This window comes from Micropterus salmoides, unplaced genomic scaffold (genome assembly GCF_014851395.1).
Source record: "Micropterus salmoides isolate LMB-PRFRI ecotype aquatic unplaced genomic scaffold, ASM1485139v1 Ms_hic_scaffold_2, whole genome shotgun sequence".
NCBI classification, from domain to species: Eukaryota; Metazoa; Chordata; class Actinopteri; order Centrarchiformes; family Centrarchidae; genus Micropterus; species Micropterus salmoides.
This window is the reverse complement of record NW_024041150.1, coordinates 31,728,388-31,751,506: the sequence shown is the minus strand read 5'-3', so window position 1 is coordinate 31,751,506 and position 23,119 is coordinate 31,728,388. Positions and strand designations below refer to the sequence as shown.

General features: G+C 40.0%; 1 protein-coding gene across 2 annotated transcripts; it reads left to right on the top strand.

Annotated features, from left to right (window-relative positions):
• Positions 1-986: 986 nt before the first annotated feature.
• LOC119912112 (adenylate cyclase type 2-like) lies at positions 987-23,062 on the top strand. 2 transcript variants are annotated; one of them, XM_038731119.1, is made up of 26 exons: positions 987-1,168; positions 3,021-4,258; positions 7,544-7,741; positions 7,865-8,026; positions 8,842-8,991; positions 9,576-9,748; positions 10,984-11,095; positions 11,218-11,345; positions 12,063-12,221; positions 12,317-12,473; positions 12,929-13,105; positions 13,819-13,850; positions 14,018-14,071; positions 14,256-14,319; positions 14,486-14,583; positions 14,852-14,936; positions 15,361-15,498; positions 15,644-15,721; positions 16,180-16,364; positions 17,941-18,025; positions 18,625-18,783; positions 19,140-19,286; positions 19,403-19,510; positions 19,663-19,777; positions 20,161-20,285; positions 21,412-21,546. In XM_038731119.1, exons 2-26 carry the CDS (start codon positions 3,398-3,400, stop codon positions 21,544-21,546), a joined length of 3,885 nt encoding a protein of 1,294 aa, XP_038587047.1. In that variant the 5' UTR covers positions 987-1,168; positions 3,021-3,397. The 2 variants fall into 2 exon arrangements, with proteins under 2 accessions (XP_038587047.1, XP_038587046.1); XM_038731118.1 differs by having other exon boundaries at positions 988-1,280; positions 21,412-23,062.
• The last annotated feature ends 57 nt before the right edge of the window (positions 23,063-23,119 follow it).

Genomic DNA, 23,119 nt, shown 5'->3' with positions numbered 1-23,119 from the left:
ATAGTCAGGAGACCAGCCTTGTCATAGAGCCCCAACAGGTGTACGAGGAGAGGTGATAAGCTGGATGGTGCAAGTCTGTGTAATATCTTTTTATATTAAAAGTCAGACTATTGAAATCAGACCATGCAGGGAGCCACTGTAATGAAACAAGGGGTAATATGATAATTTTCTAGACCTGGTTAATGAGCAGTATTTGGACAAGTTGTAATTTGCTAGGCAAGCCAGGGAAAAGGGTGTTAAGTGTAAAGAGTTAGCAGTAAGTTGTTGTTTTCATCACATACATTGTATATCACTACTATATTATTTATTAATTGGATGGATTATTTAAATTATTCATATATTGTGTACTCGTGCAGTTGTATTAGGTCCATGTAGCTAAACTAAGGCAATATTATACAACAGCTACTCCTGAAACAATTTTTTGATCAATTTGGAAGTTGTAGTTTGGGGTGAATCCATTATTCTGCGATGTTTTTATAATTGGGATGGACACAATAGGAGAAGCACTCAAAGTAGTACATCCTATATTTGTAAAAGAAAACTAGCTATAACTAACCCTGAAATATGTGAAAAATGCAAATGTGCCCCTGCCTCTCTTCTCTCTGTCCATTAGAGAAACCTGCAACTGACCTGCTTCTAACTATTAAAATTGTTCTTCGAATATGTAGTTTGTTCTATTTATTTAGTTGTACATTTCATATACAACCATTTTGGTCCTCTATCTATCTATCTATCTATCTATCTATCTATCTATCTATCTATCTATCTATCTATCTATCTACTATCTATCTATCTATCAGCTGATCTTTACAGGCTTTGACAACATGTCTTTTTTAGTAATGTCAGTAAACGCTAAAAGCATCTACCTGTCGTTTAAGACACCTGCAGCCTGACCTTTAACTCGTCCTCCCTCTCCATCCCTGTGCCTCTCTATTTACCTCATCCTATTTGCATAGCTGGACCAGGGCGCTCTTGCTCGTGCGCACAACCCCCGCACTCACCTGCTCGAGCTTCACACTCCCTCGCGCAGATCCAGACGCAGACTTCTCTCTCCTTACGTCTGCTTTCGGAAAGGAAAACGCGCTTTTTTTAAAAGGGATAATGCGGACTTTTTACCCCCTTTGAAAGGCTGAACGTGGCTGTGAGAGCTCTCTGTCAACAGTAAAAGGTTAGCGGAGGAAGTTGGGCAATAAAGACGCAGAGGGAAATTAACCGTATCGTGTGTGTGTGTGTGTGAGGGAGAGAGACACGATGAGCGAGAGACGTTAACAAACAATGAGGTAAGGATTATATTTATCTTTATAGTCATTAGCTGTTAACGTTTGCTTCCTTCAAATTGATTTTCGTGCGTTAGCTTTTTGTTATAATGTCCAAGTGTTTGATCTGTCATCACTGTTTTAATAACGTCAAATAAGTTACTGAACCAATAGCCTAATATCGATATCATAAGAGCCAGCCTTAACTGTTCAATACCTTAACTATAAACAAATTACTTTCAGTTGTAGTTTTTTGTCCTAACGTAGCCCATGAAGGGATTTATCATGGTGATTACACCTGCTAGATAAAGTTAGATTTTAAAGATAACTTTGTTGATATAGTCATTATTTCTTCCTTTTGGTGGCATCTTGTGCCATAGCCTAATTTGCCTGCCAAACTCAAGAAATCAACATTAGAGATATAGCTAACTATTTGTGAATTGTGTGTTTGGGCAGGTTATTTCTAAAATTATGTTGGTCAGCGTTGACCTAATGAGACACTGTACAGGAGGAGAGTTTTGCATTAAAAATGTATTCAGAGTCACTGAAGAAACTAAATCTGTATCTGATACATGTAATATTCAATATAAACAAATACAGCTGAAACAAGGAGTTGGTTGATTCATCTATAAACAGCTGCTTTTCTTTGTTTGACATTTTAAACTTATTTCTAACATAAAAAAAAACAATCAGGCTTATGAATTATTTGAGAAAATAGTGGACCCATTAATCAATAATAAAAAGATAGTTGCAGCCCTGGGTTAAAGTACGACAGGAGATGTTAACCTGCGTCTGTAATTTGAAATACGTCACACATCTAAAAGTGACTGACAGGACTAACAGGGTCCACTTTGATCTCTACTGGCAAAGCACTGAAGAAGTTGGACAATTTAAGTTTTAAGAACAAATGATAGCAATGCCCCTGGTTTGTCTTTGAGCTAAAGCAAAGCTGAGTGTGCTTTGGAAAACCCCTCTTCTTTTTGGCAAGGGCTGTACAGACAAGCAGAACAGAGTAGTGAAACCAGCAGAGAGGGAAAAAGGACACCGGTGGAGCAACAGTACACACGAGTAAGAACAATAAATGTACTGTCGTTACCTCCTACTCTCACAGAAGTGTGTTGGCTTTGAAAAGACACACAGGAAAAAGGGCACAGCAGAAGGCTGATCTGCTACACTGGGCAGGTCAATCAAGGTGGATGGATGAATCAGACAAATTACTGCTTAATCCCTCTGTGGCTTTGATATTAAATCAGATGTGTACCTGTAGCAGAAGAGACAGATTAGAGAGAGGTTTTTAATCCTGGAATTAATGGTGACATTGGAGCAGACTGCGTATGATGAAGGTGGTCATGATACTTATATCATACGCTGAAAGGGTGCAGTCTCACGGTTGTTGTGTTTTTGTCAGATGACAGGGAAGAAGAGGCAAAAGAGGAAAGCAGCAGAGAGGCAGATCAGGGTAAACCTCTCAGTGTACGTGGTGACTTGAGGGAAAAAATTTTATTAATGTGCACTGGGCGTGTCGCAGGCATGTCAGTCCACCTGAATAGTGTGCTCGTGTGTGTCACTGGGGAAGAGCCCACAACTAGACTAACAAGTTTTTGGCATACTGGGGAACGTGGCATTAAAACTATGCGCAAGTATGAGTTCCTTGCTGTCATTATTGCTGTGCTTATGGCACACAGACAGTAGCAGTGTTCATTATTTGTTCTGTGCTGATTGTGCTGTAACTTTTCTAATTGTTCATCTTTTCTTTTTTGGCAGCGACACTCTTCCTCCGTCCAGAATGGATCAGCACTCGTCAAAGGAGATTATGCTATGGTTTAAGATTCCTTATCAGCGATCTTTGGGATCTTAACGGATCTATGTAATCTCACCATCTTCCATCACCATCTGTTTTGATGATATCTTAGGAGGATAACCGTAGAAGAGTGTTCAAAACAGAGGAACTTGACTCTTTTTGTTTGTTTTAATTAATTTAATCTGACACACAGACGTAGGTGGAAGTTCTCCCTGCTGCACAGACATAAACAACACCTGACAAGAGGAAGAAGTAAACACTATTCTAGTGAGAATTTATCATGTAGACAAGCTGGACAGAGAGACTGACAGCCAGAAAAAGAAAAGTGACAAGTCGACAGATGCCGTCTTCCCTCACACTCACACAGGTCACAATGCCAGACGAGTCACATGGCTTTCAGGAAAAGGGGAGGCCTGGAGGAGAAGCATCACAGGTGTCTATAATGCCGGACATTATAGTTCCCTCGAGTGATGACCTCGAAGTCCTCGAGCTTGAAGACTTCACACAAACAACAGAACAATCTGCAGAAAGCAGTAATGTTAACATTTTGCCATCAGGACTCAGTGAATCCCAGGTTTCCGTAGAGGTGGGTGTGGCAAAAACAGCGCAGGCCGCTGAACCTCTCAAGGCCAATTCTTTGTTGAGGGGAACAGGTGTGACCCCGCAGGCTACGGATGGTCACGATGCCCTGGTCAACTCATCTTCTGATGAGCTGCAAATCGACAGAAGTACCTCTTCGCAAACCAACAAGTGCAGTCTGTTATCTGAGCTTGATGCACGCTCCTTTGAAAAGACGAACCACATCTCTCCGCTCAATTTCTCCGAACCCAGTTTAGACTCTTCTCATTCCAACCACAACACCAGAAATAATTCAGACGACGACACAGATTCCAAAACAGACCTGATTGTCAATCGTAAAGCGGAAAACTCACTCAGTGGCAGCTCGCCCGAACTCCCTGGCGTCTCATCCTACCAAACAAGGGGCAGCACCAATGTCAGGAGGGACGAGGGGGACGGAGACGAGGACAGGCGAAGCACCCATTCCAGACAGAGTGTGAAAGAGGGGATGTGTTGCTGCTATCAGGCGTTCCACAGGGCTTTCCTGCAGTGCGTGGAGGAGACTCCGGCCATGGTGTCTGGGCTGGTGCTGTCTTTGGCCTTCTGCGTGGCTCTCATCGTCCTCATCCCCGCCACAGGAAGGGTGAGACATGGAGTGTGTGCTGTTGTGTTTGTTGCGTATGTAGACATACATAAACTTTTAAACTTTACATTTGCTTCCCATCCTGCCGCGTATTGATCTGACAAATACATATAGGTTTTGATAATCAATTCATAGAGAGAAAATCTCTATGATTTGACTATATCTCCTTAGACTCTGAACTAGTGAATGTTTTTCTATGGAGTAAATGATATGTCGTTAATTGGGGGTGAGAAAAATGGATAGATTAAGGCTACAACTAACTATTGCTTTCATTATTGATTCATCTGCTGAGAATTGCTTCATTTAACCCTCTATGAATTTTCAAAAGCTAGTGAAAAATGCCCATCACAACGTCCTGAAGCCCAAGGTGACGTCTTGAAAGGTCATGTTTTGTCTGACCAAAAGTTCAAAACACACAGTGGGTTTAAAAAATGTTCAATGCTGGAAGCAGTGCTGGAAGAAGTATTCAGATCCTTTACTAAAAGTAATATGACACTGAGAAAATACTCCGCTACAAGTAATACTCCTGCATTCAAAACCTTACATAAGTAAAAGTATCTAAGTATTATCAGCAAAATGTACTTAAAGGTTCAGTGTGGAGGTTTTAGTGGCATCTTGTGGTCAGTCAGTGCTCCCTCCTCCCTTCGCTACAGGAAGCGCGCAGGAGAAGCTACGAGTGCTAAATACTATGTGTGGGCCTCCATTTGTCCAAATTTCACATCTCTTCTTACTTCTAATAAACCAGATGACGAGTAGCCTACTACACACCTACTACAACTAATACTTCGTCTTCTTCTTTCTTCTTCTTCGTCCGTATTCAACGTAGTGACGAAACACGCTCCGGAGAGCCGTTTGTCCGTTTAAGGCTACTGTAGAAACATGGCGGGGCAACATGGCGACTTCCGCGTAAGAGACCCGCGGTGTATGTAGATAGAAATGGCTCATTCTAAGGTAATGAAAACATAACGGTTTATTATCGAAGGACACCACTGAAAACATATATATGAATATTATATTGCATTTCTGTCAATAGATCCTCATATATTACACACTGAACCTTTAAAAACAACACAAGTAAAAGTACTCATAGTGCAGTAAATTTACCCTGTCAGTGTTTTACTATTATGATGTTTTTGATAGATAGAGAGAGAGAGAGAGAGACGTTTTATTATTCCCGGATGAGAAACTGCAGAGTCATAGTTTGCATCAGTTTACATAACTAAAATAAACACACAACCACAGTTACGAAACGAACACAACTTACACAAAATTCACGAGTTATGTGACAAACAAGGATGATGGAGGTTAAGACGAATGAATATCCTGTACTGGTCCTTTATTACTGCCAAGATGAAGGAGCCTCCGACTGAAGATATCCATAATTTTGAACAGTTTATGCAACAACAGGATTAATATTCCTGCTGCATTAATGTGTATGTTGCATTTTAACTACTTTAAATCCTGTTGGGTATTTCAGTCTACAGCAATGCATAATAATCTATAAGATTATCACATGTTTGTAGCATCACTGTCCTGTGAGAACCACAGCTGTGTGATAAGTGTTTTCCCCCTTCCTTTTTTTTCCTACATGGCCCTGTGTGAAAATGTGATTGCCCTCTAAACCTAAAAACTGGTTGGGCCACCCTTGGCAGCAATCAAGCTGCAAACTGCAATCAAGTGTTAACTGAAACGATAACTGGCAATGAGTCTTTTACAGCGCTGTGGAGCAATTTTGGCCCACTCATGCAGAACTGTTGTAATTCAGCCACATAGGATGGTTTTCAAGACTTACTGCCTTTTTTAAGGTCATGCCACAACACCTCAATCGCATTCTGGTCAGGACTTTGACTAGGTCACTCCAAAGTCTTCATTTTGTATTTCTTAAGCCTTTCAGAGGTGGACTCGCTGGTGTGTTTTGGATCATTGTCCTGCTGCAGAACCCAAGTGCGCCTCAGCTTGAGGTCACAACAGATGGCCGGACGAAGAAGAAGTAAAGTCTCCATTACATCAGTGTAGTGTTTATTCAACACGAGCACTTTGATGAAGAAAAGGTTTACAGCCAGCTTCAGTGGGGGCCCGGCCAAAGAAGCAGAGCATCAAACCTGTTCTTCCGAAACACCGCAGCATTCTCGTGCTTCAATCAGTCCGCGTGACTTCTCATTCCCATAAAGCAGTACATATTTAGGTCATCTGTGTTGAAAAATACCCTTCTTTTTGACCTCACAATAATGCTTAGGTATTAACTGAGGTTAATATTTGCCTCTTTTGACTGTGAAAACAGTTTCCAGTGGAGCTCTTGTGTCCACACTATTAGACAAAACCACAACAATGTAATAAAAAAAGACTTTAAAGCTCTATGTAATGACTTTTTCCATCTTAAAATATAAACTTAGCAGTGCCGTAGATCGCTCAAACAGCATGTAAAGAGGCATTTGGCTAAACTTGAGACCCTTCAGAGTTGCATTTGGGGATAAGTGGTGTACAGATTATTAAAGAGGTGCAAACCTGTACTTTTTCAGAGGATTTAAAACGTTTTTTTCTTTATGATAAACAGAAATCAGACAGAACAACCTGCTTTTCTACTTTGGTTTGGCTTGTTTGTTTTCTAACAATCATAAGTGCAAAAGACCCTGGTGCCAACCAATCACACAGAGCTTTTTAGAATGATTAAACTTGTAAAATATTGTTTTGTTAAAGCTTAGCCAGTGTTTTGTGTGCATTTTCACTCTGTTTAAATGTATTTAATAATTCAGCTCTGTCTTCCACATTTTATGGATTTCACGGATCAAAGTTTGTGTGACACACACTAACATGTTGAAGAACAACAGTGTTAATCTCCTGTGAGGAAAAAAAAAAGAGTATCATGTTGTCTCATTACAACAATGAAAATACCTTTACTTCACGTGGCAGGAGCAGACTGATAAAACATTGCACCAGCTGTTTAAAGCTCCGCCTGGATTTCATGTCTGATGAATAAAGGCATTTTAATTTGAGCCCTTAGCGTAGAGCAGACAGGTGCCACAGGAGTCAAAATAGGACAATGCAAGGTAGGTCTATGCAAATGCATATTAACATGAATTGCTCCTTTTTCCTCTTTGTGTCTGCTAATGAGATTTGTTCAAAGCGTTTTAACACTGATTGCCACAAAGCGTCTACGCAGCGGGAGAGAAAACCTTTGAAGCTGTCGCTGCCTTTAAATTCAACTTTAGCGGGTTTAACTTTAAGACACTTGAGATGTTGCTTTGTTGTTTGTCTCATTTGAGGTTTTCGCCCATCTCTATGCAGAACATCATCGTCCACGTAGGTGCTCTGTCGGTGTTGTGCGTGGTTCTCTGTCTGAGTGCCATCCTGCTCGTCTGCCTGCCCTGGCTGGCCACGGTGAGGCGCTGTGGAGGAGCCCTGGCCCTCTTCGTCTGGGGGACGCTGTACGTCACTGCCATAGTCTTCATCTTCACTGGAGGACCTGTCACTACATGGGAACAGGTGAGAAGGAAGCAAGAAGAGAATTTATTATTTAACTGTAGTTGACCTCTGAGTCTCTGCATCTTCCTTCACGCCTCTCTTTCTTCTCCTTCACTCTCCTCTCCGTCTCTCTTACCTTCTCAGGTAGCGTTTTTCCTCTTCCTCTCTCTGAGCGTGTACACAGTGCTGCCTCTCTCTATGGCATGGGCCCTCATGTTCGGGATAGGGACCAGTCTTTCGCACATCATCATCATCAGCGTCTATGTCCCCGTCACAAGCCCAGATACACCCCACCTTGCTGTGCAGGTAAGGCTTTGTTTGTGTTTGAAAAGATTTAAATAAATAGTTACAATGTTCCCTTCTTGCCTTCATGTCTGTAAGCTAAACATGAAGCTAGAGCCATGAGTGGTGTAGCTTAGCTTGGCTGGAAAAGACTGGAAAGGGGGTGAAACAGCCCACCTTGCTCTGCACAAAAGTACAGAAAATCCACCTACGAGCACCTCTGAAGCTCTCTAAATGACATTATGCTTATATAACAGACAGACTGTGCAATAAACCTGTGACTCCACTGTACCTGTAAATCCTTATTCTCCTTGTTTATATACACAGATTATTTTTTAACATCTGTACAATCAACAAATCCAATACAAATATACGTACATATATGTGTGTGTGTGTAAATATGTATGTGTACCTAGTAGCTTAATTATATGTTTACCTTGTCGAGCTTGAAGTACTTTTTTGTTAGCGGTATGATTCTGTTCTGGTTCTATGTAAGAAAGTTTTCCCAATTACCTTTCACTTTTAACTACTTGCTGTTTATTATTAAAAAATGTAAATGTAAAAATATGCAAATGATCACTGTTTACTGGTGTCATACATGGTAAATAACAGTGTGGTTTTCAGTTAGTAACACACTAAACATTATTTCTGTACATAAATTCAAAGTAATAATGTCCTTGAATATTAATAAATATCAGTTTTGCATCTCTCTGTCACTGACTGACTGACATATTACCAGTAATAGTGGTTCAGCTGCGTTGCTTTTATTGTGTTAGCAATGCATGATAAATTAATTAATTAAGTATCAATAATCCCCTTTCCTCTGACTTCCTTCTCAGCTGGTGGCGAATGCACTGCTGTTTGTGTGTGTGAACTGCATTGGGATTTTCCATCTGTGGATGACGGCGCAGGATCTCAGGATATCCTCTCAGAAGAGAGAACAGTTCAGCGCCATACGCTCCCAGAAGGAAATAAAAAAATATCAGCAGGTTAAAAAACTGGCTTTGACTCATTCGACAGTATAGCTTTAATTTAAATTCAGAATAATTTCTTTGGCTCTTCAGCTAAAGGAAAGATGACAGCTCAGTTTAGCAAAATTAATTTGTCTAGGCCTATATTTGCTCTGCTTGTCTTAGTTTACTACTGTCGAGGTCACTTCTCATGTAAAAACTCTTCACTGCAGCTTGTTTCAGTTACTCTCAATTTAAAATTGTTATGTGTAATTGCTTTCATTAAAAGCTCTCTTCACCGGGGTTTGGTTACTGTATGCTTTTCTGGCTATTAGGCCAATAGATTAATCATTCACTTATCTGAAGCCCAGCAGCAATAGAATAGGCAAAGCAGAATGAACACTATTCACAGGAAGCAAACAAATAGATGAAATGAGATCCAAGTAAACATCGCTTCAAAGAGGCCTTTGATGGCCGCCTGTTTCTTTTATAGCCTTTGTGAACAGATTGTTACCTCTCTAAGACAGAAATCCAGGGATCCAATGTACAAGGTTTTAATAACTCATCACCCACCTTCTCCAAGCACATTTTTAACCCCGTCCTCCCTGTGTCCTTTGCAACAGGAGCAGCTCCTCCTGTCGGTGTTGCCCCGGTACATCGCCATGGAGCTGAAAACAGAGGTGATAAAGAGGCTTACCAAGCCCAAGAGCGATGAGAAGAAAGAGTCCAGCTTTCTTCAGCCTCAACGTAGGCCTGACTTTCACAGCCTCTACGTACGGCAGCACAAAGACGTCAGGTAGAGATCATACTGTTACAGTGTTGGGGTGACGTTGAGTATGTTTGCTTTTTAGAACATTACAGCTGAGCCATAAGTTGTTTCTCTCCTTCCTCCTTCCCATGAACTTATTTTGCTTATTGTTGACTATTACGTCTTAGACCCATGTGCTCCTTACAGCACAGCAGGTTGCTTTTAATGACAGTGAATTGGAGATTAAAGTTGCATTCAAAAGCGTAAATGTTTAAGGCCAGAAGAAAGAAAAATAGACTTAATTTTGACCAGTTTTAATATTAGTTACTAGTGATAATTGTATTATACAAATACACTAATAGTTGACATAAAGGTGTGTACTTAAGTGTGTAAATACAGACGTTAAGTCAGGATTTTTACAGACTTGTCACTTTTGACCCACATCAGGGGTTTTAAAAGCTGACGCTGTAGTCTTCCCCTCAGACAAAAATGAGAAAACAGCACACATAATGCTTTGACAGATGTAAACAGGAAGTGAGATGTTGCCATGGAGTCAGTGAGATAACGCTGTAGGCAACTACTAGAGCCTTATTTAGCCAATATTTGTTTAAATTTTTGCAAATTGGCCCCAAATTAGCAGTTGCTGTTTGCAGTGTACCCATGGGCGTACAGATAACTATCACTGGATTACTTTGTAAACTTAAAAATGTGCTGGCATTTTAAGTAGCATCCTCTTTGATTTCAAAACAGATTTATGGACATTTATTCACAGTGGACGTGCCGATAATGATGTTGTCAGAAATCGCGCTATATCTAAAAATATGTGTATCATGTCTGTGTGCTCAGAATTGATGGCCTGATTTGCCCTCGGTTGACGTAGACCCAGATGCAGACACAGATCACAACAGTCTTAGTAAAAGCGTTTATTGACAAACGATGTGTAGGTGAGGTGGTTGTCAGGGCAGACGAAGGTAGGAGGCAGGCAGGTTAGAAGAGGGTTAACGGTTGTGGCTTGAAGTGAGTTATGAAGAAAGGTGAAGGGCACAGGAATCCTGGAGCACAGGAAAAACACACAAAAAATCTATTAGACAACAATCACAAAAAAGTTGGCCGAGAGTACAATACCACTGGAGTAGCAGGAGAACGGGTGAATTTAGCAATGGATCTCTAAACTAAAATTGAGCTGCTGATAAATTAGAGAAATTTGTATATTTTGCCTTTTATTTATTGTATTTATTCTATAGTGCTGAGTCACTAAAAGCTATTTTTGTGGCTTTGTGTAGCATCCTGTATGCAGACATTGTAGGCTTCACAAAGCTGGCGAGTAACTGTACGCCAGAAGAGCTGGTCGCCGTGCTCAACAAGCTCTTTGGCCGATTCGATGACATCGCCAAGGTGAAAATACCAGCACATCCAGCCCAAAATAAAAGTTTTACTTCTTCACAAAAAGCAGTTTTGTGTTATTTATGAAGTAGTCCAATATTCGTCTGACTTTGACTGTCCCCGCCTCTCTGTAGAAAAATGACTGTCTTCGCATTAAGATCTTAGGGGACTGCTACTACTGTGTATCTGGTCTACCTGATCCTATTCCCACCCACGCCAAGAACTGTGTTAAGATGGGGCTGGACATGTGCACGGCCATCAGGTCAGTTTATCTGAAGTGATCTAAAGTTCTATTACCCAACATTATTTGATGTGTCTATCTTCTTCTATAATTAAAAATGTTATTATAAAACAACAACATCTGGTTTGTTGTAATTTGTGCTTTAAATTATGTTGACGAGCCTCCCACTTGACTTCTGTTTTTCCAGCCAAAGGGAATAAAAGCTAGTGAGTGATCTTAATTTGCATCTGACATTAATGTTACTCTGTACAACTTCCTCATGGCTTTCAGGGCACTACTCACAACACTATATATTACAGTCAAAGCGCTGTTAGAGAAGGTGGAAGCACTATGATATGTAAATAGTCAATAATATTCTGCACATTTTCAGTGAGGTCTTGTTGTATTTGCACCATGTAGATTATTTGGTTCTCTTTCCTTGCCTTTAACGGGGATTTTAGTGCTCAGTTTTATGGAATTTAATTTATAGTGAGATGAAAGAGAAGTTTTGGGTATAAATCCTTTATCCCTATGTCTTTCTTATGGAAAGATCTGCGCCTTCTGTCTTGTTTTACAGTGTGATAGTTGAGAAATGAAAAATCCAAAATGAGCGCTATGCGTACAACTCAGACAGAATATTGAACAAAAGTTTATTTTCGTGTCACTTGATAGCCCAACAATAAGTTCCAGAAGTAAGGGGGTTTTTGCAAGACACCGTAGTTCAGATTTTTGTTAAAAAAAATGTTTGTTTCTTTGCAGCAAACTGCAAGAGGCGACGGGGGTTGAGGTTAGCATGCGGGTGGGTGTCCACACTGGCAACGTGCTCTGTGGTGTGATTGGCTTGCAGAAGTGGCAGTACGACGTGTGGTCAGATGACGTTACGTTAGCCAACCACATGGAGTCTGGAGGTGTTCCTGGGTGAGAAAATGATAGAGATGGTGTAATAAATACAAACTGATGATGCAACAAGGTAGATACCAATTTTTTATTATTAATTCTCTTATGATTAATAGGCGAGTCCACATCACAGAGGAGACACTGCAGCACCTGAATGGAGCGTATCAAGTGGAGGATGCGGACGGGGGGAGTCGGGATTCTCTTCTTACAGGAAGAAAAACCTACCTGGTGATTGACCCCCAGCCGCACAGCATTTCCAGGAGACCTAAAATGGTAGGTGTACACATGTTTGTGTGCAACGTGTGCATGTGAAGTCCATGTATTTTAGACTATTGTCAAGTTTCAGAAAACATTTTTTGTGTCTCACGTATGCACATCTACACCTAAAGGGCACTTTCTTGATGTGATCATTGTTATATGTATGTAATTGTTATAGTTCAATTAACAGCATGTTATCTGTATAGGATTGTTTACGTTTTTTGTTGAACCTGTACTTCTTAAAATTTATCTGAAAATGTAACTTATAATTGATAACAGAATTGACAAACTAAGGATTCTGGCTGGGTAATCTTAAGTATGAACTTCCTGACATAGACTGTATGGGCATCTTTGGTGCTGTCAACCCCTGCAGACGTGCTCTAGAGCAGGGCACTGATTTCTGCATTGTTGTGATGGCACTATGCTATGGCAAGAAAAGTCAAATAAACTAATCTCCATCTTAATTTCAGGGAAACACTCTTGCAGCAGGAGAGAACAGGCAGCGGGCATCGGTCCGGATGTCTCAGTACCTTCGGTCCTGGCAGACTATCCACCCCTTTGCAGACCTAAGCAACCCTGAAGCCAAGCCATCCAAGAAGCATGTCATCCCCACCAATAATGTCACAAACCAATCACAGCTGTCTGCAGTACGTATTGGTGCTAGGGCTGGGCGATACGGCCAAATATGTTATCAAGATAAAAAATGTCATATTATTCAATATCGATAATTATCACGATATATGTCAAGAAACCAGATGTTTAATTGTGGTTTTAAACTTTCCTTTATGGTCAGAAAAAATACTTGATAGCAAACAGTGGATCACTTAACAAATCTGAGGTAGAACATTCAGTATAAAATCAAATATGCATTAGTAAAATTAATTAAAATCTTTCAGTCCCTTTTTCCTCAACAAAATAAATATATATCTTAACCAAAAATTTTTAAAAATGGAATATTTGTTATATTGTTATTGAGGAAAATTATATTGTGATAATTATCATTATTTTTTTATTGCTTTTTTATTGGTGCTTCTTCCCTCCTTGTTGCTTAGTTTCTCTTACACATTGAGCTGTGCATAACAGTAAAACTATATGTAATATACACAAATCCAGTAGGTATACATAAATCACTTAAATCATATCGTTTTGTTGTTGTAAGCGCACACAAGTTCTCCAGAAACCCACAATCTTAGTTAGTAGTGGCTAGTCTTTCTGCAGATTTTAACACACTGCCTCTGATCTTTCGTCCGCCTCTCACCAGCGTCTGATCATAATGTCTGTACTGTAGTTTGATTATAAAGTACTGAGAGGTGACGCAAGGTCACACATTCTGTTGACTGTGTGTGTGTGTTTGCTTCAGGAAAGGCCACCTTTCCAGAACAACCCCGTCTGGTAAGTTCCCAGACATTAAAAGCACCTGAGAAAAAATATGCAAAATAAACCAGCATTGTTAACTGAAGTGGAATAAGAATTAAGCACATGTTGAAGCACTAATGAGGTCATTCAAGGTGAATATGCTTCCAACAAAAAGTGTATAATGTGTTCTTGTTTTGTCCCAGTTTGGTTGTGGATAATCGTGTTAGAGGATCGCTGGACACGATTGACACTGCAGTGTAAGTAAAAAATAATTGGTAGAAAGTCACAAGAAATATGTCGGGAGGAAAAACGCAACATGTTAGGCTATACTTGCAAAAATAGATAACTCCTTTGATTTCTCCTTTATTTTATACGATCATTTTCTCAGTCTCTTATTTTGGGATTATTTATTTTGTTCCTCCTTTTTATTCATCCATCAAGGAAGAAAACAAAGAAGCTCAACTGTGTGACTCTGCTGTTCAACAACCTGAGCCTGGAGAGACAGGTAGCTTCATTCTCTGGTCTAACTCGCGTGCAAAATAAATCGGATAGCAGCAGCACGTATGCGTGAAAGAGCAGAAACAAACACGATGTACAGTATGTTTGTGTGCCTGTGTGTGCTTGCAAATCACGTATTTCTACTGTGTCTAACGTCTGTGTGTTTGTTTTAGTTCCGCACGTCAGAGGTGAAGGATTTACACCACTCAATAAGCTGCGTAGCTTTGATCTTCGTTACTGTTTTTGCTGTCCAGATGCTTGTCTCCAAGAAGTGAGTAGCGCTTGAGTCACATTCACACGTGCAGCCGCACTTCAGTTTGTCACTTGCTTATACTCTTTATTCTCTGAATTAAATCAAAATGTTTTTTACCACCTTTAAATAACTTTGCCTGAGCCTAAAATACTGCAGTAAAATCCTATCTTGTTAATTCCCCGGTTATTTCGAGCCTTAGTCATCAACTCACATACATGTGCGCCTGTATTCACTTACTCTTGAATGAGGGTGAACAGTGTAAAGTATTCGTTTTTACTCCTCCCAGAAATTTTGTGATGGCCGTGTCCTACGGTGCCTCCTTCCCTGTGCTGGTGCTGCTTCTCTCCGTCGCTTTCACTGGATACTTGGAGGTAAGTTAACCCTTGCGGTGTGTTTGTAACAACACTGAGCAGTGTTGGTAAGTTGGTAAGAGTTTCATATCAACAGGTGAGCAACAGTGTTAAAAACAAACAGTATGGTTTAGTGTAGATGAGGTGCAAAAACTCATCCTAAAAAGATGTGAATAATGGATTTGAAGTCATTGCTCAAGAACAACTTGTATGTTGCTGGTGTTTTTCTATGTTGACTGCGTATACTTTATTGCTGATTATTTTCTTTAGTGTACAACATATTTGTAGATTGTTTCTTATTTTCCTGGCATTCACTGGTTATCATTTATTTTTAATACCATAATTGATCAGTTGCTTTGTGGCACTTTGTTTTGGAACAGGTAATGTGATTACAGTGAGCCTCAGCATTTTTGCGTTAAATGTTTGAATGTATGATTGTTTACAGAAGTGGCGTTCCAAGATACCGCCGGGTGTTCAGTGGATCTCAGGACTGTCCCACGGCGTCTCCATCAGGGTGGTGCTGCGACTGTTTGTGATCACCATCTGTGTGCTCATCACCCTGCTTATGGCCATCCTCAACTTTGTGAGTTCCTCTTCTGCCTCCCAGTTTTTGTCATACTTTTCTTTGTTCCTGTCATCCACAGATACATTGGCTGTTCCATCAGTCCATTTCCCCCTGTTGTCCATTTTGATTTTGTCTTTCTTTCACCGTGTTGCTGTTCTTTCAGTGCTTCCTCCCAGGAGACGACTGTATGTCGGCTACCAACAGTACGACGCTGGAGGATCTTAACCTCTTCACTGTGCCTGTAAGTACCCCCAAATAAGTATTTCACCATGCTATTTATGTGTCTTTATTGTGTCTTTTAATTCCTGTGGGAAAGTATAGTGATTCTGTGGTATGTTTAGGCTTTTCTGCTGATCAGTCAGCAGGTAACATATTGTTTTGAATGTTTGTAGGTGGCCTTTAGTAGAATTTGTCAGCTTTTCCATGGCCAGGCAACTAAAGTGTCTTTTCTGCCACTGATCAACAGTTGGTGCTTCAGGTTTTTTACTATTAAACGACTAATACAATATTTTGCCTTCATTCTTTCTTCATATATAAAGGAGTAATCCTTTTCCCTTCCTTCATTAACGTAGTTTCTAACCACATTATTGATTCTTTATTTGCTCTTGTTGAGAGCTTCAGGGTAACATCACACCTACCTTACATAACATAACCCACATTTTTTTCTCCTCATACCAACCTCTTTCTCCAAACATCCAGTACTACCTGTACTGCTGCCTGCTTGCCATGCTTGGAGTGATCGTGTTCGTCAGGACGTGCATGTCTGTGAAGGCCCTGCTGCTCACGCTGGCTGTGGTGGTTTACCTGGCCCTCTTCCTCCATGTTTACGCCCCGAGGTCCTACTGCCTCGTCACACTGCTTTACAACGGCACCAACGGCACCCAGTGAGTGAGGCCGCACATGTGGTGACATTTAAGCGCAGCGTGTTCAAGGTAGCTTTATGTGCCTGAACGTTACGTTGACAGTTAAAATGAAGCAGCAGCGGAGGAGCTCGGATTTTTGAGTATTGACTCACAAGAGAAGTGTTTCAATAGAGAAATACGAGTGAAATCCAACCCTTTTAAACAGCAATGAGCAGCTTTCTAGTGGTAAAATGATTAGTCAGTTTTTTTAACCATTTAAATCGTTTACCAGGGAAAAACTGCCACATTTGAGTATTTGGATCTAATGCTCGACCGATACCAGTTTTTTCGACGGCTGATGCCGATATTTAGAGAGCAGGGCGCCCGATTACTTATATATAATGTCAATATCAAAGAAAAGTCATGTATAAATTCATTATATCATGCACAGTACAATCTAATATACATGTTATTGTAGCCAATAATGTGTTATTTTAGATAGATTTCATAACATGACTGGTGTCATTCAGCTGTATTATTCCCTAAAGTATAACTACTTAACGCTAGCCAGTAATGGTTTTAGATTAGATTAGCTGTCATTTAGAAGAAACGTGATAACATTTAGAAAAGACGATGGTGACTGACGGAGCGCTGACATCGTTCAACAGCAGCCACACTGACGAGGCTGCCTGCAGATGTGTCCGCAGACATTTTATATCAACCTTGTTAGTGCAGGTATCGGATTATACAGATTATTTCAAAATGCCGATGAATAAATCGGTCTGTCACTATTTCGATCATTATAAATTGATCATCTTTGGGTTTTTTAACAAGCAATTCTAAGGCTTGTCTTGGCACTTGGAAATCGTGACAATTAATTGCAAGTTGGATAAATACTCAGATTAATCAATAGTAAAGATTATTGATAGTTACTGCTGAACATGTTTCTAGTCTACAGAACGATAGATTTAACAGCATTAGATGCTAACCTGCTGTTTATTGTACTGCAGTGTTGTGTGAAAACGTGTCAGTAGTTCCATTTAGGTGAGGTGGATTATATAAAATTTATTTAGCACTTTACAAAGAGCAAGAAAACATCAACACACAAAAACAAAACAATAAGGTAAGAAATGCAGAATTTAAAGTAAGTAGGATTTAACATCTTTGAGTACGATTGTTCAGTTATCAAGTAGAGTATGTAATATTCTGTCTGTGTTACATCATGTTAATAGACAAACTGTGAAATAAGATGCATGAAAATGCACAGACATGAATATATGTATGTGTTCAGCCTTGCTGGCTGTCCACACAGACTCTGTAATCCTGCTGAAGTTCACTTCTCACTCATCCACATTCATTCACCCCTATCTATAGTCATCACACTCTCTGTCTTGCTCAGCCAAGGTGTTAGATTTCCTGCCTTTTGTCTGCCAATCAGAGTCCAGATTGTGACTGCTGTCTGGAGTTTCACATCAGCATAATTTATACAGAACCCCACTGACAGGGAGATACAGGACACTCCAGTCTGAGGAATTATGCAATGCAACAAAAATAGACTGACCGTAGATCAGCAGTCCCGAATATGTGACTCTTAATATCTGAATGTGTTTATCTACAGGCCTGGAGTGCTGAAGGACCCTCAAATCATGTCCGGGGTTTGGCTGGTCATCTTCTACATTGTATGCCTCATACTGGCCAGACAGGTATGTGTATACACATTTTAACATGTCTTTTCTGCATTTTAAAGAAAGAAAGGGGAGTGTGCGAGTGTGTAGGTTGGTTTATTGTCACAATATAACAAGTTATAGAGTGAAATTGAGGTTTGTAACTCCCTACTGCTACATAGCAGAGAATATACATTAATACAGAAGCAATTGTAAAAATAGTAAACAGAAATAAACTATAATCAATGGAGCAGTGCTGAGGATGAATTAGAGTTTAAGAGTCTGATAGCTTGGGGGGGGCTGCTCTGCAATCTGGTGGTGTGGCAGCAGAAAAATGTTTGTGTGTCTTGTGTGAATATGTGTGTGTGTGTGCATGTGCAAATACTAGTTTTGGCTCGATGTCTATGAAGATTCTCAGTCATCCAGTTCATAGTTATCCAACAAAGGTTAAAATCAAGGGCAACTGGACTTGGTTGAAGATACTGGAAGACGTTTCGTCCCTCATACAAAGGACTTCTTCAGTTCTGCCAGAACTGGATAGTTTTGGCTCATTTTGAAACACATCAGCTTACATGCAGATTTGTTCATACATACACATTTATAATTTTATATAATTTTACTCTCTGTCTTCCTCTCAGGACGAGCTGGGTTGCCGTGTAGACTTTCTGCTGGAGCATTATTTCCAGACGGAGAGAGAGGAGATGGAGACCATGGAGAACATTAACAGGCTCCTCCTTCAGAACGTGCTGCCTCTCAATGTCGCCTCCTTCTTCGTGGGCAAAACTATTCAAAACCAGGTGAAGAAAACGAAACACGGCAGAAATGTACATAGATATTCATCACCTATCCACAAGCTTTTTTTCCCTTTTAATTGTACTCCGTTGTTAGCCTGCCACTCTGTTAGCTATGCCAATGTCCTCCAGATGTGAGGCAACATGTTGCTTGTTTGGTACACACCCCAGCAAAAAATCACATCATCATTTTAAAAAATTTCCCAGTGAAAATGAAATGCAAACATTACCTTTCCCTGTCAAAGCAAAATACAATATGATTTTTTTTTTCATTCAGCCCTACAGGTTTGATTATGACTTATTGCATTGGCTACATAATGCATGTTATCTTGAAATTAAGTCTTTTAAAAACTGTGTTTCAGGACCTGTATAGTCAGTCATATGACTGCGTGTGTGTGATGTTCGCCTCGGTGCCTCAGTTCAAAGAGTTTTACAGTGAGAGCAGCGCCAACAGGGACGGTCTGGAGTGTTTGCGCTTCCTCAACGAGATCATATCAGACTTTGATGAGGTATGAGGAAGAAGATACTATTATGCTCTGACAGTGTCAGCATCACCAGGCTGGAACATTTTGTCACTCTGTTTTTCTTTCTCCTCCTGCTCCGCCTCGTGTCTCTTGTCATGCAGCTCCTCTCTAAGCCCAAATTCTGTTCAGTGGAGAAGATAAAGACTATTGGCAGCACGTACATGGCTGCTGCAGGCCTGACAAACACGCCTGTAGAGGACGAAACAAAGGTTTGCTTAGTTTCCATTTGAACTCTCCTTGCTCTTTAGTGTCTCAGACCAAAGTGCTCTCGTCTGTTTTTTAAAGGAATCTACCAAAAGTTTTACAAGAAAACTCTTGTATAGACACCCTTCACTAATGTGATCTCTGGCTCCCCCTACAGAAAGTGGAGATGTCCTACAGTCACGTGCGCTCCATGGTGGAGTTTGCCATCGCTCTGATGGCCAAACTGGAGCTCATTAACACACACTCTTTTAACAGCTTCAAACTCAGGATCGGTGAGTCTATTCTAGATGAATATTGCTTGAATGGTAACTAAAACAAAAGCCACGTGCCCAAGTCTTGTTTCTTTGTCCCCAAATTTCAATCTGCCATTTTTAAGGTGAAAACGACTTTGAATGAGTAGTGTTCAATAAAACTGACTGCAATATAATTTGTACATGCTGCAGATTCCTGCGCACAATTTCAGTGTTTAAATTGTACAAACAAAGGTTGAAACTATATTAAAATTTTATATGGAAAATAGAACCTTAAATGTTTTCTATCTTGTAGTTTTGTGCATGCATTTAACTGTAATTAAACCTAATTTTTTTAGATTTTAAGACATAAATGTAACATGTTTATGAACATTTAAAAATCCCTCCCTGTTGTTTACTTCCAGGAATAAACCACGGTCCCGTGATCGCAGGAGTGATTGGAGCTCATAAGCCTCAGTATGACATCTGGGGCAACACTGTTAATGTGGCCAGCAGGATGGACAGCACAGGATTGTTGGACAAGATTCAGGTAAGAGAAAAGAGTCAACAAAAGGGTAGAGGTGGTGAAACATATCTTGCATCCTGTCTCAATAAGAAATGCAAATTGAGGAACCAAAAGGTTTTTTAATTTGAACTTTTAAAACAACAGCTTTCACTCTAACCGATCTAACTGGCTGACATTTCTGTCACATTTTATATTTTACTATCTTTGCCGAAATATGTGAAGCAGACATTACAACACAATAATAAATATAGAGAAATCTAAAATTTCCTATTTTTAATATAAGGAACATAAAATATGTGTATAAGATGCAACATATTACTTATAGGACAGGTTCACAATGTTTCAAGTCTGTCTTAAAACATTCAAGAGCCCATATGAGTGCTGAAACAGGTTTTGCTTGTGTAATCATTCTTCCTGCTCAGTGCTCTGTACAAAAATGTATTCCAAAGTTTATCTGAGGTTAATTTGAGGCTCCAGCAGTGGGACTTAGACAAATCAAGTGGGTATCTTCCAGTCTCGTTAGAACAAGATAAGTCTTGTTAGGACAAAATTCTTTCTTCTTCTTCCCCTGACCAGCTGCAGTAAAGAATCAGTAACAAAAAAACAGCACATCGGGATCAGATCTTTAAATGGCCAGCATGAGCAGGAGGAATAATTTGCAAAACCTGTTTCAATGTTCATATGGGCGTCTGTTGTTGCAAGTCAGACTTGAAAAATGGTGAACTTTAACTTTAACAACTTAATAGGCAAGGTCCAGAATCTCCCTTTGGACCTGATCTGAAACAGATTAACGGAAAGCCTAAAAGAGACCTGAAGGAAAAAAACATTTATAATTAAACCTAATCCAGGCTGTGTTTGCCCCAAACAGACACAAATAACACTTAACAGTTCATACTATGATATTAACAATGACATTTTTCCTTTTGGGTTCATTTTATAAGCGGACATATTGACAAACATTCACCCCACCCGAAGGGGGAGACATCTTTTGTTTATCCACTGTCATCTTCTCTAAAAGGGTTTATTTGTTTTGTTCACATCACATTTCTCTTGATTCTTGTTTCCATCTGTCGGCCACTGTGGGTGGATGGATTAAACATTAAATGCTGCGTGTGCCTTTAATGTGCAATTCTTTTCTTTCGGCTCCCAGGTGACGGAGGAGACATCTCAGATGGTCGAGAGTGTGGGGTACACCGTCACTCTCAGAGGAGTCATCGACGTGAAGGGCAAAGGGAAACTCACCACCTACTTCGTTAACACGGACCAACTGTCTCCTCAGTTCTGACTTCCGCAGTCAAATGATGGGTCCAACTCGTTAGCTGCAAATTCTTGTTAGCGTTTGTTTGAACGAACCTGACATACCAGATCTTTTGAACTGTTGCAACTAACCTGACATGAGTCATTCTGGTTGCCCATAGGGATACACACAGGACTGTAAAGTAGTACAATATGTATACTCAAGCCTGTCAATATCACGAACGTCTGCACTGACTCAATGCTGAAACAGAGGTGTAGAACCTGTGAAATCATCAACATCCTTCGAAGGACCTTTGTCTTTGGGATGAGACACTAAATAAAATCCTGACTGGTTAAATGAAGACTACAACTACTCACGGACCATTTAATGGCAAACCACGTTGCTCTCTGTATCTGGGTTGTCCTGTGAAACTATATGAGGCGGGTCAAGTCCCCATCACAAAAACTTTGTATTGCACTGTAACAACACTGTATTGTTCTGAAAACATAATGAATGAATTGTGCTTTTATTTTATTTGTACACTTAACAACTTTAATTTGACGGACACCAGCCATGCGTCTAGTCCTGCCTCTGATTGCCTAACCCTAACTAACAGAGACAAAGGGTACTAACCAAGCAGAAGCAGAGTTCTCGTAACTCTGGCAGGAAAAGAAATAATGTGCGCTGTCCACTCATAAAACAGTGTTCATGTATGATTAATACTGTAGGTATCCATCTCAGATGTACCAAAGATTACTGTTGTTTTATGAAGGATACTGTAGCTTATGTCTCAAATAAGCATTTTTCCAGCTCTAAATGTTTTGTATCAAGAGTATGTTTGTACAGAACATGCTGTGTCTTGAAATGTAGGGGAAATGTTGTGTACTTTAAATAGTTCTGTGACAATGATTGGTCTTTTCCACTGGTTCCCAACCTCCAGTGGGTGACAAGTGAAATCTGAGAGGTCACGAGATGATTAACAGAATAGGAAAGAGGAAAAAAACAGAAAATATATATACTGTATAAAATTTTTCTCTAAGCTATGCTTTAATTGTGAAATCCCAGTTAGTTATACATATTAAACCCACTGAAAACAACCTAGGAAGGGAAACTAGTTCAAGGTTCTCACACCCAATGAACTTGTTGACATTGACTTATTTAAGGGGTCACAATCCCAAAACGTATGGCTTAGCAATAGAGCCGGAGAGATTTACTGCAGCCATGTACATTTAAAATAATGTTTTCCCTACCCATTACTGCCCCAAAACTGTCACTTAATGCTGTAACACGTCTGCACCCAGGCATAATGATGTGTTGTGCCCTACAGTCTATGGTTGTGCCATGAAAAGTCAAATAACCTAACGCACACATTTGACATTGCACTTTCTAATGTGTTGGATTTTTTAAAGGGAGTTCTGCATTACACAATCTCTGTTTCTTTTAAGTATATATTTCTGTGAGGGATGAAGTGAAGTGTGAATGGAAAACAAGACCTTGAGTATGTTTAGAACAGGGAAATATTTTTCTACTCTATTTATAAAGTAATTAAAAGAAAATACAACCAGTTATGTGTTGGTGTACTAGCTTCCTACGTGTGTGCCTTTAAAGACCTGTGGAATTT

What these genes read in the sequence shown, in the direction of transcription:
- LOC119912112 (XM_038731118.1), top strand. Translation starts at nt 3,398, where the DNA reads ATGCCGTCTTCCCTCACACTCACACAGGTCACAATGCCAGACGAGTCA. An exon ending in ACCTGAGCCTGGAGAGACAG is followed by an intron (nt 14,320 to 14,485) that starts GTAGCTTCATTC and finishes TGTTTGTTTTAG; the next exon opens with TTCCGCACGTCAGAGGTGAA. An exon ending in TCATATCAGACTTTGATGAG is followed by an intron (nt 19,287 to 19,402) that starts GTATGAGGAAGA and finishes CTTGTCATGCAG; the next exon opens with CTCCTCTCTAAGCCCAAATT.